The sequence below is a fragment of the Halichoerus grypus genome, chromosome 14 (assembly GCF_964656455.1).
Source record: "Halichoerus grypus chromosome 14, mHalGry1.hap1.1, whole genome shotgun sequence".
NCBI classification, from domain to species: Eukaryota; Metazoa; Chordata; class Mammalia; order Carnivora; family Phocidae; genus Halichoerus; species Halichoerus grypus.
In genome coordinates, this window is record NC_135725.1 from 71,531,987 (window position 1) to 71,550,970 (window position 18,984).

The window sequence follows — 18,984 nt, forward strand, 5'->3', positions numbered from 1 at the left end:
GTTTTGTATCTTTTTGTTTATATATCTATGTCACTCGGCCCCATCTCCTGTAGATTCTGTTTGCATCTCAGCCTGCACACAGCCTCTCAAATCCAGGCTTGCTGAAGAATTCACCCTGGCCTCAGAAATCCTAAAGGTCTCATTTGGCTGAGCCGTGTCTTTTTGCAACTCGGTTTAGTTTCTTTGATTCTTTCAATATACATATGTTGAGCACTTGTGCCCTCCAGCCCCATGATGAATTTATAATCTAGAAGGGGAAATGAACGATTTCTATGTGCTATCATATGGGGTTTAGAGTTGCTAAACCTCAGCACTATTGATATTTGGGGCCAGATAATTCTTTGTGGTGGGGGCTGTCCTGGGCATTGTGGGAGGTTCAGCACCATCCTTGACCCCACTACCCACTAGATGCCAGGAGCACCATCCCCACTCTCCTTGAGTTACGGACAACCAAAATGACTACAGACATTGCCAAATATGCCCTGGGGGACAAATCACCTCGGTTGAGAACCACTGCTTGAACATATAGTAGACTTGCTAAGACCTCTGATAAACCAAAATAATGTGCTAATAAATGACAGCAGTGTTATTTCCTGGTGGTGCATCTGTGAAAGCCTCTTGGGGTAGCTGGTGTGTGAGCTAAGACTTCAAGAATGGTTAGGGTTTTGAGATGGGTTTCTCGGAGGAGGGGAAAACATGGGGCACAAATGGGCAAATAAGGAGTAGTTCTTGTTGTCCAGAGTGGAGGCCATGTAGGTACTGGGAGGCTAGCTACTCTAGGGCTATCTAAGTCATTATAAGGACTTCCACTTTTACTGGGAGTGAAATGATAAATATATCTATGTTCATTTGGAGGGAATATGATTGTACATAGAGCTTGTCTTCATAATCCAAAGTAATTGCTGCAAAGTCTCAGCCATCCAGAGGTCATTTTTCGGATGCCCAGGAAGGAAACCTCTGAGGGGCACGGTACATCCCTAAATGGACCAATGCCTGTAGCTTGGTGTCCCTTACCCCTCTGAAGATCTTAGTCTGGACTCTTTATCTTAGGTCTTAGTTGAACAGACTTGGTTAGCCAGTTCCCACCAGCAGATTAGAAGATGGAAGGGGGTGGTGGTGGGACAGATATAGAGGGGCCCAGATTTTGCCACAAAGCTCCCAGCACGATAGAGGGGAAAGAAACCAAAAGCAAAATTGAATGAGCAGGGGCGCCTGGGTGGCTCAGTCGTTAAGCGTCTGCCTTCGGCTCAGGTCATGATCCCAGGGTCCTGGGATCGAGCCCCACATCGGGCTCCCTGCTCAGCGGGACACCTGCTTCTCCCTCTCCCACTCCCCCTGCTTGTGTTCCCTCTCTCACTGTCTCTCTCTGTCAAATAAATAAAATCTTCAAAAAAAAAATTGAATGAGCAAACAAATATGTTCAGGCCAAATAATTCTTTAGGCAGGGAAACATCCACCCCTTCATAACCCTAAGGACATTGCTGCATGACAATGTCACCCTAGTATGCCAACTTATGAAATGTTTAGCAAGGCAGGAACTATGCAAGATACTGTAGAACCCATGTGGTAAGAGTTTAGCACCATGGTCAGGAGTAGGGTCTAGAGTTTGACTTCTGGCTTGAGGTCTTGCTTCAAGGCTCTGCAGCAATCAGCTAGCCCCTTAACCTTGCCAGGCCTTACTGGTCTCATCCGTAAAATGGGGACTCCCTACTCAAAAGGTCATTGGAAAGTTAAATAAAATCCACTGTGTGAATTCTGAGCTCCATTCTTGGCACAGGTTTGGTGCTCAATAAACGTTAATAGTTAATACTATCATTTCATTGAAAGAATAAGTTACTGAGACCTCTCCCAGATTGAAACTGTTCTGGAATATTCCCAGAGTCTCCCGGCAGTACCCAAATTTCCCTTTCAGAAAATACCTAGGATGGCTGTGACAACTGAGAAAGTTCCAGAAGAAAGTTCCGGTTGTATCAGTTCCCCTGTCCCTTTTCCCTTCTTTTGGGCGGAAGAGGATGGGCCCCTGAGGGCAATGACAGCAGGCTCGGGAGGGTATTGGCCACCAGCCTGTGGCAACATTATTTCCTTTGAGCGAGATTAGCTTTTCACTCTTTAGAAGAACTGATAGAAGAACAGTTATTCTGAGATAACTAGGAGACCAGGAAGCTCTTTTCCTCTGGCCATTATGCCCTATGCTATGCAAAAATATCTACCCCCAAATTAAGACAGAGTTCAGGGGGAGACACCAAGGCATATTGCAAAGCGGTGGCACTGAGCTAGTGGTAGTCTCTCTGGGTTGTTTTTCTTCCATCACTGTCTGCGGAGTGGCAGAGCTGAACACGCAGGGTGCTCTGTGAGGTGCCCTGGCCTGGCACCTTGGCATTATAATGGGGTACGGAGACTGCCAGGAAGTCACCCCACAGGAAGGAGCTGCTCTCTGGCCCGGGGATGGCAGGACAATAAAGGACCCTGTTCTCTGTTTGTGTGTTTTCCAGGCTGGAGCAGGAAATACAAGCGCTAGAAAGCGAAGAGTCCCAGATATCTGCCAAAGAGCAAATCATCCTAGAGAAACTAAAGGAGACAGAAAAATCCTTTAAGGACTTTCAGAAGGTAAAGAAAACAAATGTGATTTCTCCAGATTATATCCGAGGGGAAGTAAGCACTAGCGAATGGGCACCAATGGAATCGAGACCTGTTAGTACTGCTGAGAAGTCTGAGCCCCACGCTCTGAGAAATGTGGTGCAGGTGTGTGAGGACCCGTGGGGGTCTCTGACCCTGACCGTGGCCTGTAGTCAGGTGTGGGACCACCTGGTCTGCGGGGAAGCACAGAGGAGAGCCTTTCAATCAACCCCATCTACCTATTGTCCAAACCCTTTATATGCCCGGTTCCTAAAAAGTCGTCTCACCTTGGACTTCAGGATTCTAAAGCCAATTCTTATGAAGCAGATTAGACCTGCTCCTTGTGGCTTTAATTTAAGTCTTTCCTTTATAAAAAGGCCAGAGGCAAAACCATATCAAATGGATATGAATTTCAAATACACAGAGTGTAAACACTGTGGAAACATATGGTGCCGTGTAGTGCAGAGGAGAGACTGCATAAAGCCAGTAGTCTCTGAATATCTCAGGACCTTCCTTCCATTTTATCGCCCAGGTACCCAGACCGAAGAAACAATCCAACCAATTTAATTTTAAGATGGGATTTTCTGATGTCACTTCTTTCTCCAACACAGCCAAGGGTATTTGCTGGATAACTGACGTAAATCCCTCCTGGGAGAAATTCAGTATGAGGTGGGAATGATAAAACATTCCCTTAAATTTCAGAATCCCAAACAAATTTCCCAGAAGAAAAGAGAGCATTGGGTTTACCCACCACGGTCAAATTCTGGACCTGGGGGAGAGAGACGGGTTAGATGGATGAGGGATTGTCCCCCCACGTGTGTAGTGACGCTCTGCCCTGCTTTTGTTTCCACAGAGCTTCTCCGGTGTGGATGGAGGTAAGTGGAAGAGCTCTCTGCCCCCATTCTATAGAAGAATCTTATCCCGGTCAGCTTAGTGGGCTTCACGAATACAGGCTCACCGGGAGATGCGATGTGTTGGTGTGTGAGGTCATCAGAAAGAAGGAGTAGCTCTCTGTGCAGGGCCCTGAGGAAGTACACATCCCCAGGCTTATCTGCCTCTCTTCTTCAAGGATGGTTTCTCGACTCACCGTTTTTAGTCTTACACAGTTGGACTGGCTCCTCCCCTTCCCATTTGGTCCTCAAGGTTCGCTGCTTGGACCTTTCTTGAAAGGTGCTCTGCCTAGAGTGCTGACATCGGGACCAGGTCCCTGGCAAGAATGAGCCCATTTGTGCCTAGGACTCCGGGTCACGACACATGTCAGAAGGCCATCATCTGGTGTTTAGGAAGCCTTTCTAAGGCTGTGTTTTTATTCTGAATCAGGAAACAGCTATTTCTCCAGCCTTCCAGGGTAACAAGGCTGGGCAGAACCTCCCTCCCTGTGTGGCGGAGTTGGCCTTGAACCCATGAAGGGTGGGAGCAGGGCCCTGGCTTCCTGACCCCATCCTGGCAGGAGTGGGTCTTGCTTCTGTTCTCCCTTCCCTTCCATGGCCCTACCCTCCACTCTCCTTCCCTGTGGAAGAGAATTTCATGGGAATGAACTTGAGGTTTTGTGCTTCTCGTCCTTCACCTTGCTCCCCTCACTTAAGCTACAAACTCATGAAAACCACTCCATTCCCACTTTCACTATGGCCCTCAACTAGACCTGCTTTAAAAGGCCAGGACTTGTCAGAAGGATCAGATGCCATTTGCTCTCCTGGTTCTTAAAAGGTCATCCTCTAAACTATGAAGATGATCAGGAGCCAGAATAAAGGTTGGCATCAGTGTTTTGCCAATGTCATTTGCAAATATAAGGGCAAAGATTTAAAAATGCAGAGATGGGTAATGTATTCTTCTGGATTAGCAAAGATATTTGCACTAAGGATAATTCTGACTTTAGCCAGAAAAAAAGTATTGTGTTGTTTTATTTTATTTGGTGGGGGAAAATGGCAGGGAATCTGGATTTTTGGCCCCCAGGTGATCTTTGGGAAGGTAGTAAAGTAAACTTCATGTTCCCAGCACATGTGGGCAGAGACAAATCAGGGCCAAACTAGCGGGGACTCCAGGCGGAGGACCTATGACATTCTAAAGCCTTCTCTAGGGTGTGGCCAAATCAGGGCTCTTGTTCTGTGTTTCGGGGATAGAGCATGGACAGAGGAGGTGGCCTTGCCTCTTTGGGGGAATAAAGGGTGGCAGCATGGGAAGCATAGTGGGCTTCCCTAGTGCTAGGAAAGACCCGAGGCAGGGGACATAATCAGCAATCATGCAGTATGTGTGAGGCTGGAATGGGGCTGTGGGACATCGACCCACAGACACCTACATCCTGGAAGGGTACACATTGACCTTTCGTGCTTTTACTTCTTTTTTTCCCCTCTTTTTTCTCAAACCAGAATCTTTCCTAGACTTTTCTCTATAATTAGGGAAGCGAAGGAGCCTGAATGTCATGTCTCTGGGAAGGCTCTGTGGGGCATGGAGACCCACATGGCCTATGACTTGTTAATAAGCAACACGGAAGCCAGATTATAAACACTTGCCACTGCGTCTTTCATTTTCAACCTGAACTTCTTTCATTTCCTCCTGCATCACTTCCCACAATTGGCATCCCTTCACCTAAGCAGTTCATGGAAGTGGGAAGAAACTTGATTGTGACTAAAAAGAGCCTGCAGAGAAAATTGCTCTGATGACTCTGTCTTCAGTCACTTTTTGACAGAGGTGACCTCGGGCTCAAGGATGCAGACATCTTAGAGATCCCAAGAAATGGCCAGGGAAAGGTTTTTGTGGTCTTATCTGTGGTTATGATTCCTGCCATCTCTGGTTATACCTAAGTCTGGGTGGAGCTTTCCATTGCACCACATCTACTGGCAAAGAAAGAAGTTTGAAGGAGGCAACACATCCTCTAAGAATGCTGTCAATGTTTAGCTCACTCTGTGGTCTGAGAGTACAAACTGAAGCAAATCCAGTTGAGGGACTCTGGAATATCTGATTAATGTCTCATTCTTTGGTTTCAAAGGCCCCTCTATATCAAAGTTGCCAAGACCCTCTCAGAATCAACCACCTGTTGTTACTAAGAACTAACCCGAAAGTATTATAGAATAATAATGCCTTGAGAAAAATACCCCACTTCTGAAAAGCTGATTACAGAATCCAAGGCCAACTAGGATTATATAACTGTACAAGATGCTGCAGATAATCAGCAAAAACATCCCTAGTTTAATGAGGTGCCAAGGAGATGGCTGCTGGTGACCCCACTTCAGGTCCCTGTGCATGTCACCCTATGCTTGTCAGAGGACATAAAGGTACAGCACTGCTAGATCACCAATGGCTTTGGATTGCGTGGTAGTCCTGGCCATCAAGAACAATGTAGTCCAATCTTGAGTAGAATTCCCTGGCCATGTACATTCCGACACCCCTCTCTTCCTCCGCACCCCATATACACACTTGTTATATGGCAGAATCTTCATCAGTTGGGTGGGTTGTTTTTACTGCCTTAAATACGCAGAATGTCTTGTGTAACTGTAATTTCCATGTAGTGTATATCTTGTGCTAAGTATTCTTTACCCACCGAGGACCTGGGTGAAACCATTGGCCAGAATAGGCAAAGGAAAATGTTGTCCCGGGCCTGTCTCCACCCTTGCTGTCCGATACTGATCTTAGGTTTCCATCCCGTCCCGGTCTTGCGGCGGTGGCCGGAAGCCATCCCCATATCAACTCCTTCATAGCCATTGCTGGGAAATCTCAGTGTGTTTTCAGGTACCCCTAAGTCATGCATTCCGGAGAGTGTTCATCTGCTTTGTTTCTCTAGCTCTGGCTATGCATGTCCATCATAGTCACAGTAAATACTTCAGCAGTGCTGGGACTAACAAGGAGCACTCATCTTACATGTCTACCCTGGCAGTGACCGTTCTCTGCCTTCTCTGACCATAGACCCCCCCTGACTTTGGCAGGAAGAGGGCAGGTTACTGACTGAGGCCACGTGAAGAAATTCTTCCCATGGAGGCTTTGGAGGCCCCGTTAATTATTCCTGGTGTTTGTCTGTCGGCCACCTCCCGGCTGCATAGCTTTGTGTTGACTACTTCATGCTATATTGAGGGGGCTGGCTGCCCGGTTCTCCTTTTGGAGCCCCACTCCTCGCCACTCCCTCATCTCAGCCGGAGTGTGTGATCCCAGCCTTCCAAGAGCTGCAGTCCTCAAGCTTGTAGCCAGGGAACACCAGGGAGAGGGGACGCCACCCCCACCCCCACTGGGCAGGGAGCCACCTTCTGGGGAAGGCTGAGGCAGAAGCACTGGAATCCTGTGCTCTTTTTGAGGCAGATGCCCCTGCTAGCAAGTGCCTTTTGTTTCTGGCTGCTAAAACTTTCAGTATCAGATGCCCCAGAAATTCTCTATTTAGCATAGAATGTATAGACATAAAGGGGACAGTCTGGGAGTCCTCACCTGGTCTTAATGGCTTGAACCTTCATCTCATTTGAATGCAGAAAACCAGATTTACCAAGATCTCATTCCACAGATTTCTAGAAATCCTCAGGGCAAACTCAGAAGCTCTGCAAATCTGCCCTGGTCATCTCTTGTCCCCCCTACACTGTCCCTCTTGCCCCACACTGCTGCTCAAATCTTCCCCTGGGCCACTGTAAGCAGTCTATTCTTACACCCTCAGGAGCAGCTCATCTCAAGCCTCTGCTCTCTTCTGGTCCTGTGCTGTGTGGCTTTGGGGCCTGGACTCTGTTCACAGCTCCCCATGATGAGAGTAACCTAAAGTTCAGGAATAAGAGAGAATAATGTACAACATTAAACATGTGGCCACACTCGGAACCCTTGACTCAAACCAAGCCCATCTTTAGGGGGCCCGATAGGCTGCTTCATGGCTGTCTCCCAATCCACACCCCCCATCATCTCAAAGGCCCAGTTTTCTTCCTTGCAGCAGAGGACCCTCAACCATGTCTGCCTGACCCGGGACCCACCCTCCAACATACACAAGGCCCCAGAGAGAGAGGGTCACTTGAACCTCACCATGGCCAAAGGCCTGACTGCCTACTCCTGATTTCCCATTCCTTCTCCCCCAGTGGTTGATATGGAAAAATCCATTTCCTTAGTGAAACTCCCCCACCCTACCCCCCGGCCCCAGAGTGTGTTCCTAAAAACATAACGGTCCAATATCAGCACATTCTGGATTGTTGACATTCACATGCAAGTCAGCAAATGGTCTAGTGGGTGCAGAACTGAACTAATCCTAATCCTCATCCTGATCTAGTGTCTGGGTCCTCTCCAGCATGAAATTTAAAAAAGAAAAAAGAAACCTAACAGAATATCAATGGGGACACAGAGGATGGGACGGGTGTAAGAGATGTGAAGGAGGTGGAGGCTAGGGGCTGACCTGGTATCGAGAGGGGGTGTTTAGGGTGCCGCCTGGGATCCTGGGTGAATTATGGCGCCAATGAGCTGAAGTAGGGAGTACAGGAGAGGCATCGGATGAGCACAGATGAGAGTTCCCTTTGGGACATGTTGAGTCTGAGGTGATTGGGAGAGATTCAGTGGAGATGTGCAAGAAGCAGCTCGATGTATCATTGAGGAGTAATTGGCATTCCAGGATTGCCATTGGGACATGGTCGTGACACAAGGAAGGAATCACATTACATAGCTTTCTAGAATGTTCTTGCCTTTGCTTTCCCATTTCTCTCTGGGGGATACACAGATTCTCTCCTCTCCTCTGACACTTTGACATGCCTGCTGAGGTTCATGCCCAGAGGGTCTCACCTCCCTGAATGGGCTTGTCAGACTATTTTCCCAAGTGGAGCTGGTCTCCCTGCTTTGCTCAGCTGCATTTCCTGCAACTGGGCTAATGGTGAATTCACTGGCTGTTGTTATTTGGAATCTCAGGATTTTCTGGCTGAACCACCAACTTGAAGTGTTAAAATGTGAGATAAATTCTAGGGCTTTGGGAGCTTTTTTTTTTTTTAATGTCTATAAAATAGGTCTTCTGAATGAATCAGGCACCTGAAGCTACATTTCCAGTTCAAGTTTTGAGCCCCAAATCTATTTTTCACTACTGTTGAAGGCATATTTCTAGTTTGATGTCCCATGTTTAGTCAATCCCACCAAGTTGATAATGGCTCTCATTAGCCCATCCCCTTCCCCCACCCCTCGAACTCATTGTACTCTTAGAATCTAGAGCTTTCTGATGAATCTTTTAATACATAGAGCAGTCCTGGGGCTTGAGCTCTCTGGCCGGGATCCCTCCTACCTCAGCTACTCTGCTGAATACCAGTCACTGGGCAAATGCTTGTCTTTGTTTACCCTGATCCTCTTGTTCAGTGGCTGCCTCCGAGGTCCATTATGTAGGGCAGACAAGCTGCTGTTTCGGCAGTGAACCCATTGGGCCTCCCGACACTGTGCCTAATTGTATTCCCTGTTCTCTGCTACCAGATGCAGTAAATTACATTTCCTCCCAGCTCCCCGACCTGCCAATCCTCTGTTCACGAACAGCAGAACCATCACCTGGGCAGGACGGGACTAGCAGAGCTGCTGGTAAGTCCTGGGGAGCTATTTGATTTTGATGCCAGGACTGGCCACGGGGCCTGCGTTTCTCGGAGCTTTAATAATAAGGGATTCCCAGATAGCCTTCCATTGGGGACCCTGTCCTCAGCCCAGCCTCAGACATAGAATTTGCAGTGGCCACGGAGTGTAGGTACTAGGCCCTGATGAGTAATTAAGGACTGAATAGGAGGGAATATTGAGAAAATCATAGAGCATTTCCCCTCTGCCTTTAGTGAGGTCGGTCTCTCGTGTTTATGGTCTTTATATCTCTCCTTATTCTCAAAGTTAATCTGTACTCTGCCTCCAGGGGTTTTTATTTTCCATATTGGAAATGTACAAGATCAAATGAGCTATGATGGAAGCTGGGGGAGTATTATTTTCAAAGTGTATGAGTATGTTGCCAACTCCTTTGGGAATCAAGCTGCTTGTATATTATAAATATATATTTCCAAGTCTTCCCATTTCTGGAATTATTTCTGAGCTACTGTGGTATATTTGGCGGCGGGGGCGGGGAACTAGCAATTTAAAGAACATGTGTTTCTTGCTAATGTTTTTCACAATGGTGGATTTTAAAAAACAATACATTTACGAGTATAAAGTCTATAGAGAGCTATGCTTTGCTCTGTTCAATATGAATGTGCCTCAGAAATCAGAACTGGATGGACATGAAAAATCAATCTCTAAACCTATCCTTTTACTCTACACGGAAATGCACTGAGGGCTAGGGGTCAAATGAAAAAATGAATTGCCAGGGTTGCACAGTTAGTGACAATGTAGGTGAACTCAAACAGGCACATCCGATTATGTTTTGCATAATCTAGATAAGTTTATGTCTAAAATAAATCACATAATGGCACTTTGCATAAAACAAAACACTCATGGGCTTTTAAGCCAGAAGAAATCATTTATATAGGCCAAACTGAATATCTTGTGAAGCAAATAGTCCCTCCTTCTTTTAATGTAAATGTACCATAAAATGGCAAGGAAGTGTTGACGTGGTCGGCGTGCGCACTGATAAAATATCTGCTGGGTATCTCCGTAAACATCTTAGCGTGTTACTTTTGCATACTAACTCACGGAGTTCTAGAATTGGGTGGGACCTAAGTGGTGTCTGGTCAGACCCTGGCCAGGTTCACGTGTCCCTGGACCAAGAAAGCAGTTCTTGGAGCCTGCAGCTGTGTAGCTGAAGAATCACTGGCAGAGGCTTAAGCCGCAAGCTCTCCTGTGCCCCAGGGAGCACTCTGAGGTCAACTAGGGTGATAGCCATTCAAGAGTCACACACCCTCCACTGGTTATTAGACATTTGGGTGCTGATAGTTCCTGATAAGCGTGGGTAACCAGCTTCTCAGCCCCTCTCCACGACAGGTTCCTGGACCTTACAGGACATGTGATATGATCCAACTAATGGATCAGCTCCGGGAGAGGATAGGGACAGTGTGACAACTCATTTTTAAGGGGTATCAAAAGGGTTTGAGCAGCATTGATAGTCAACGAGTGTAATGGGCAAGAATAAATAAAGTGTTAACGTGATTGCAGCGCTGGGCGTGTGGGAATACAGGCACTATCGCAACCTAGCATCCTTCATAGTTGAAGGTGCTGCAAAAACATAATGATCCAATGGCAAATGCATTTTCGAAAAAGTATTATGTGATCAGAATCTTCAAAAATAAGTTGATGTGTACTTTTGTTTATTACTGAAGAACTAATTTGCATAGATGTATCTAACTGTGGAAATACATACATGCAGAGTTCTGGAAGGAATCGCATTTGATGTGGTTAACTCCTTTGTCTAGACTGTTTTTGGAATGGGGTGTCCAGATTCATTACCAGTTATGGCCAACAGTGATTACACAGAGCATGGATAGCATACCAAATAATGGCACTCTCCACTAGAATCCTTTCTCCTGGACATGATCCATCTTGCTTTATGAACATCCTTTTGGAAATTTGCACAATCTCAAGGCCATTTTATTTTTTCAATTTTTATTTTTTTAAAGATCTTATTTATTTATTTGAAAGAGAAAGAGAGAGAAAGAGAGCAGGAGGAGGAGCAGAGGGAGAGGGACAAGCAGACTCCATGCTGAGCATGGAGCCTGATGGAGGGTTGGATTCCAGGACCCTGCGATCACGACCCAAGCTGAAATCAAGAGTCAGACACTCAACCAACTCAGCTACCCAGGCACTCCTTGGGACCATTTTAATAAATGTCACTTGTTATTTCTCAGTATTATGACAAATATTCTGGTTGTTTGGAGTTTGGTAGGTTTAGGATTCTATATAAATGGGAATTTATTTAACATCCTTGCTTTTAGAATTAGGAGGCATCTATTCCAATCAAACATGAAGCCAGGCTTTAGCAGCCTTGCAAACAGGTCCCCAGGCCGCAGTCACACACCTCTGTGATTGGAGTTTCATGTCCCTCCAGGAGGCCCACTCTGTCTAATTGGTACTGACCATTGGGAAGTCCTTCCTTTGATGTCTGCCTCCATCTTCCACCCATCAGTCTTTATCCTGTCCCCTGGAGCCACTTGGAACAAACCAAAGTTGATTTCCCTTTAACTACTTGAAAATGACTATCATTTCTGGTCTTTCCTAGATCCCCACTCTTCATCCCCTTAATATCCACAGCCCCAGTCTCTTCAGCTGTCCCAAAATAATGAGATTGCTTTGAGACACCCTCCACCATCCTTGTCCCTCCCAACTAAACACTCCCCACTTTGTCTCTGATCTCCCTGAAGTGCAGTGCTGATAGCTGTTCCACATACCCTGGGGTGGGCTGATCTCCCCCCAGAGCAGATCGAGAATCCGCAGACCATGTGACTCACTCTTCTGGTGCCATGGCCCTTCAGCTTCAGGTTCTAAAGTAAAGCCTCAGAGTCCTTTGACATACGCCACTGCTCAACCTCATTCCCTTGATCCAGTGTCGTCATTGTTCCAGAATCATTTCCACTGAAACATGGAGTCTTTTTTCCCTAGTTGTGCACATACTGCTTCCCCTGTTCAGAGAACCTACAAACTTCTTTATTTCTTAATCTCAAAAGGCAAAAGTAAGAATGTACCTTTCTGCCCTTTGTAGATTTGATGTGACTGTTTAATTTCTTCTTGATAGATTGTCCCTTGTAAGTGTCAGGGCCCCATGGGGTCACTGAGGGGCATCTGTGAAAGGTGGGGAGGGCAATGGTGTAAAGGGATTTGGTAGTCAGGCCTCAGGTTTTCTCTCCCATTTCAGACACAGCAGCTCCTCGGTCCTTGGGTTTATGTATTGTATTTCTGCATCAGATTTCCATTTGAATAAAGGGTTTCACAGTTTTGAAAATAGGAAATGCTCTTCTCTATTGTTGGGATTTTTATAGCTATTGACTCTAGCACCCCACAGCCTCGCTTTCCTTCTTAATTTAGTATCATCTCAGATCTGAAAAGCAAGCTTCTATTATTTTTCATCATTTCATCGATGAAAACATTGCACAGTTGGAACCAAAGTCAGAGGCTTGTAACACACTTTTGGGGTCTCTTGGCCCTTGAGAACCCTAAATAGGCACCTATGGGACATGATCATTTAATGAGCAACAAGTTCTGGCAATTGTCTTGACACCCAAGGCACATGTTTCTGTCTTGTCCACAGGAATGTAAGGGACTTGGTGATGATCCACATGTGCTTTATCTCTGGCTTTGCCTAAATTGCCTCAAGAACTTGAACAAAAAGAAAATGAAATTCATCTGTATACCTTCTGCCTGATGAATCCTTCCTGGTTCTTGGTGGTCTCTGCTCTTTGAAAATGAACTTTAGAATTTAGCCAGCCAAGATGTCAAGCTACTTCTACATAGTTTATGTAATTCCTTCCTTCTTATTTTTTTTTAAATCAGAACTTCAGGTGTCTGCTTCTAGCACCTTTCCCAGCGTACAAGATTCTTGAGACAAATATATCAATAAGGGAACTGATTCCTGGGTCCAAAGCACTGAGAGCATTTATATCCCTGGGTGCTTCATTATTTTCTGATCTTCTCCACTCATCCAGGCTTCACTTCCCTCTTAGCAATATTCTTTCTGGAACTTTTCAGACTGAAAACTGTCATTCTTGACCAAGAAGGTGGAAGCAAAATCAGATATGGGAAGTTGGCTTTTGCTGTTGTTAGCCATGACATCACACCTTTGCAGACTTATTTCTGTTAGTACTAAGGTGTCCTGGGAAAACAATTATTCCAAGAAATTTGTGATGACTGGTTTTTGAAGTTAGAGATTGCCTAACTGCTGGGATGAGAGGGAAGATCCACTCTGAATTAATTTCCTCACTTGCATTGTTATTTCCATCACAGCAGCCAAGTTTATATTTCCATCCTTAAGAGAAGGTGTGAGCATATATGTGTATGCATACTCATATGCCCAAAGGGAAATGGTCACATGCATATATGTTCATTGAATAAGCCAAGCATGTGCATTGTTTCTCTTCCACATTCCAGGTGTGATGCCAGCTACTGGATGTTCATTATATTGCAGTGATCTCACTTCTGGGTGATAGTCATGATCTGGCTGTCTCCTGCCCTCCTAATGTACTTTACACATCATTGGGTCATGAGCCACACAGGCTATGCACAGCACCAGAAGATATCAAAGGTGGATACTCTTCTTTGTACCAATGGGAAAAGTGAGATCCAAAGATGGGGTGTCATCTGAATAAGGAATTCAGACCCACTGTCTTCCTCCCTCTCTCTGACACCTCCCATCATACTGACTAATGACAGTGGGCTGTGTCATTTTATATTTTACATGTGGACCTTCAGGCTTCTACCTCCTCCCACTGATCACAGTGAGTCAAAGCAAGTGAGCTGCTAGAAGCCAGAGTCAAGGGATTGAACATGATTGAATTTTCCGTCTTCACAGAACACAGTGTCTTGTTTGATCTGCTCTTGGCTTGATTCTGAAATGGAATCATGTGGTTGGTCTCCCCGCCCCTCACTTGTGTCAGGTGCTCTCCTTTCCTCTTCTCTAGGTTCCTTAGAGCCTGTACAGCTGTCTTCTCTTTACCAAAGCTGAAGGGAACAGGGAACAAGAGAGTACCTAGAACCGTTGACATAAACTTGCACTGGAATCAAGCATTCTCTGCTGCTCAGACCCACGTCTCCGGGCTCTGCAGTGTACTGGACCCTAGTAGCTTCACCTCCTGCCCTCACCCTGGTTTCTAGGCACGTATCTATCCCAGGGGCCTCCCACTCTAATCCACACCTGGCTGTTTTCAGAACCTAGAGCCTAGGGTTATCAATCCCCATTAGACCGCCTCTGTTTCTTTAAGGTTCTCCTTATTGACTAGAGGGTTATAGAGGGGCGGGCAAGGACCTAGTAAACCAAACACAGAGGCCCAACATCAAAGCACCAATTCCATCATTCATTTGTATTCATTGCAGAAACTCACCACTTTGGTTCTTATTCTTCATTGACATCATGAACATCTACTCCCCTGTCTAGGTTCTTGGAAAGAATAGCAAAAATGCTTTATACCTTCCAACCTTATTGTCATCAGTATGTCATGTTGGGGAATCAGTAATTAAATATATCGTTTTGTAAAAACTTCCAGATTTCAGTTTTCCTGTCATTGGGGCTTCCATCAGACTGTCTCCTTTCTTTCTTCTCTGACTCCAGAAACTTCCTCAAGGGAGGAAATTTCAGAGAGCTTTTCTTCACATACTTTCCTGTATGTCCATGGGGCTCTCTCAAAATCTCTTCCAAGGGCTCCCCAGAAAACCCCCTCTCCTCAGCAGCACCCCTTCCTCACTCTTTTTCAGTAAGCTGAGCACTGGCCCCTCCTCACTATGCAGATTGTAGTGTATCCCATGTGGCCAGGGGAAGCTTGAGGGAAGAGAAGGGAGTATTTTTTGTGCTTAGACACGAGAACATGACGTAGGCGAGAGACCTTTGGTAAATACCACTTGGCAGCAGTAAAAAGCAGGAGGATTTTTTTTAATTGTGTGCATGCATCAAAAATAAAGTGTTGAATTTAAAATGTTAGTCTCATTTTCCTACTGGTTCATATCCACCCTGCTTCACATTTAAAATATTATTGGCTGAGAACGGGAGCAAAATAAAAATGCTTATTCGTAAACTGCATATTTAAGATAAATATTCACACCTCCTGTGTGGCTTTCTGAATGTCTGATAACATTCTCATATGTGTATCCATGAAGTCTAAATATTGCCGTTGTGTTAAGTAAGAGCTTCTCAAAGTGCTCACCTAAGTATCCCTTCCTAGAGAGGAGAGTGGATGTAGACAAAGCATGTGAGGCCAGACCCTGACAAAATCTGTTACAAATCTGTTTTGCTTTGAAGCCTTATTTTATCTCGGGGAAAAAATATGGATGGATGTTGTATTTTATGGCATAATATATTTAGGCTTATTTTATTGGCAGAATGTCCTATGATGTTCTATTCCATATTCTAGAAATATTGAAAGAACAGTGTACAACATGTAAATATAAATACGAATATGTCACCCTAATGAAACCATGCCACATGTGGTTCAATCCCAGAGCCATGTCACATTTAACAAAATATGGTTTAAAATCACACAAAAAAACACAAAACATTAAAAAGGAACTCTGTTCTTTATCTATTTTTCCTGAAGGATATTAAAAGGACTCCAATTTATATCCCCACCTGGAAGCACTTCTCACATGTCCTTTTCTTTACTCCCTATATCCCCTTCACCACCACAAAAATGTTCTCTCCATCCATATCCCACGCAGCTTTTACGCTCTCTCCTACTGAACTCCTTGTTTCTCAACTCGTTTTTGTGTGCATCTACTCAGCTGTTCTAGCACAGAACTCCTCCTCATCCTCCTTTCTGTCTTGTCTCTGATTCGGGAAACAGGCAAAGACAAAATGAGGGTTGGGGGTTAGGATGGTGGAGAGAGGAAAACTGGGGCAACAATGACAGCATTCTCATTGGTGGGCAGAAGAAGGACATCTCTAAAGATTCCCATGCTAATAATTTGTACCCGATCACCAATGGATCTAAAAATAGAAGTGTTTTGTTCCATATTCTGTATTGATTACAAATCAATGTGTCATTTTGTTCACATATTACTGGATGCTTGGGGGATAATTAGATATTGTACCTATAACTGGCAATCATTAGTATCACCCTTATTTATAAATATGTCCCAGGAGTGTTTTAATAGTGACAGGACATAATATTTTAACCCAAATCTGTGTTTTTAATGTAAGTGTAATATTTAAAGAGCAGGCTTTGGAGTCCACGCACAATTTTAAATGCCTATTCCGTTTCTCTGGTGACACGCTTGGTGGGAAATCAGGAACTAACCAAGACAAATATTTCTCTTGACATCACCATCCTTGTGTGAGCCCATGTACAAATATCGGTTGGCCTCACTATGTCACTGAAGGAAACTCAAGATCTTTGTGCTGAATAAGTGAAACTTTCAAAATGGACATGAGGAAAATCAAGCACTGGATCTGGCTTCACCGTCTTTTTAGTTAAGTGTTAATTGTGAACAGACTGCGTATCTTGTTACCCAAGCAGATGGAATAGTATCATTGCTGTTTTTCTAACCAGTTCAAACATTAATTACTGTGTGTACCTTTTCATTGGTGTCATGTTATACAAAGTCTTTGTGCCTAGATGAAGGCAACCAAAGTAGAATTTTCAATTAGTAGTATTTGTTTCACAGGTATTTGTATATCAGGTACCGTGTATGCAAAAGGCTCTAAGGTAGGTGTTGGTGGGGTGGGGAAATGGAAGAAAGATGTCAGGCAAAAAACTAGCCTTTAGGGATCCTAAAAATCGATGGAGCTAATAAAACATTCCCACAAATAATTATACTTCTGAGTGGAAATTGTTAAGTGCCTTCAGAGAGGTTTAGAAAAGTTCAGAGAGCCTTAAGAAGAGAGAGAAGACTTAGAGATGGAAGGGTCAAAGAAACCTTCTGGAATTGGGGAGGCAGCTGACTGGGCATTGATGGATAGGTCATATTTGGATGGATAGAAACTCTCAAAAGACGGCCAGTTCATGAGAAGGGGATCTTAAAAGCAAGAAATGTTTAGGTGTGGGATGGTGTTATTTGATTGTGCTAAAGAAAAGGGGAGCAGTTGAAATGATCATTGGGATCTTCTTAACACACTGGGGGAACATGTAGTATTCAGAAAGAGGTAGGGACTCAAAAATAATGATAACCAGAGATGCCCCCATGGGAAAGGCAGGCCAGGCAGGGAAGGATGCTGAGTTCTGGGAATAGTGCAAAGTTTGCTATGGTTGGAGTATACATGGAATGAGGGGCAGAGAGACAAGCCTAGCAAGGAAGTTGCAGACAAATTCCCAAGGGAATTATATGCCAAGCTAAGAAGTTTGGAGTTTCTCCTATACAGACACAGGAACCCACAGAGGGTTTGTGAAGAAGGTTCTGTGGGCAGGATGGGGCACAGGCTAGCAGGGTCTGTAGACTTTTCTATAAATGGCCTGATTGTAAATATTTTAGACAGAGTAGACCACATATGGTCTCTGTCACCTGTTCTTGTTTTTTTTCTTTTTCCTTTTCTCTTTCTTAAATTGCCTTTTCTTCCTTCCTTCCTTCCTTCTTTCCTCCCTCCCTTCCCCCCTCCCTCCCATTTCCTTTTTATAATATTTTCAAAACAAACCTTGGGCTACCTTTGCCCCCACTCTGAGAAGCGGCAGGTGGGACTGGGGCAGAGCTGTTGTGCGGAGAGCAGAAGGGGGCCTGGTCCGAGGCAATGGTGAGGAGGTACATGGGGAGAGGTCTGAAATGGAATTAGTAGCTCACAATAGTTGTTTGGCTGTGGAAGAAATTAGGAAGAAAAGGACAAATCAGGTGTGGTTCTGAGGCTTCTTGCTTGAGAGACTATGTGGTGCTGGTACTATTTAAAACCAAGAAGACTATGGGGGAGTTTTTAGAGACCTCATCCCCAGAAGGAAAGGAAGAGAGCCTGGCCACAGAGCCAGCCCCAGGTACCCAAAAGAAAAAGTGCTGTCAATGCTGTGTTGTCATGTGACCACTTCTGAGTTCAGTGTTGAAGTTGTGGAGGCTGATGTAATCCATGGATCATCCAGGGAAAGCGTGCCTGGGGACAGCTGGCTTCCTGGGACCAATGCTCAGTGTCCTAGCATCCAGAATGTGTGCCTTGCAGGGAGCCTCGGAGGTAATGGATTGGAGAGGATGGAGTGTCACACAAGACTATAGAAGAGAGGAGAGCAGGTCCTTAGGAAGCCAGGTTGGTGGCAGGATTTGGGATGAGTTGGAGAGGGTTAGTCTGGACGGGGAGAGCTGGTAGGAAGCCCTTACCATAATCTAGGGAAGTGGAAATAGTGTCGCAGATTGAGTAGTGGCGGTGGAAGAGAGAGAAGGTGACCGAGGAGAAAGACGGTGTGGGGCAGAGTCACGAGGACTTGGCACTGTGTGCATGGCTGAAGAAAGAGGCCTTCTGTGATCATCATCCTCAAATTCCAGTGCCATGGGACGCTACTACCTCCATCTTGTTCTTTTTCTAGTTCTTGTTAGAGAAACCCAGCTCAGTGATCGAAGTACTCAGAGCATGTAACCTGACTGCTTTTGTTAACTTCAGTTCCTGCAAACAGCCTAGTTTACAGTACAGTGGAGAATACCCACGCCCCACCTGCAAAATCCTTTGCATATTCTCCATTCGCAGTAAAAGGAAATGCAGAAAAAAACAGTAGAATGCTTAGTGAAAGAGTTAAAAAAAAAAAAAAGATTTAAGATTTTGGAATTACAATACTTCTTAGCCAAGACCTTTAAAATTGTCTATAAGCCTAGGGTAAGCTGTCAATCAAAATAAACTTGCATGTTGCCAGCCTCCCTGGAATTCATTATACTGGATCC

General features: G+C 45.0%; 1 protein-coding gene across 4 annotated transcripts in view; it reads left to right on the forward strand.

The window, feature by feature from the left end:
• Positions 1–18,984, forward strand: part of PALM2AKAP2 (PALM2 and AKAP2 fusion) — a 265,450-nt gene that overhangs the window by 238,044 nt on the left and 8,422 nt on the right. For 3 of the 4 annotated variants that reach the window (XM_078061581.1, XM_078061583.1, XM_078061582.1), the window contains exons 5-7: positions 2,493–2,607; positions 3,470–3,491; positions 9,013–9,114. In XM_078061581.1, coding sequence (XP_077917707.1) covers positions 2,493–2,607; positions 3,470–3,491; positions 9,013–9,114 — 239 coding nt within the window. The remainder of the gene's footprint in view (positions 1–2,492; positions 2,608–3,469; positions 3,492–9,012; positions 9,115–18,984) is intronic. The other variant, XM_078061584.1, reaches the window with a different exon arrangement.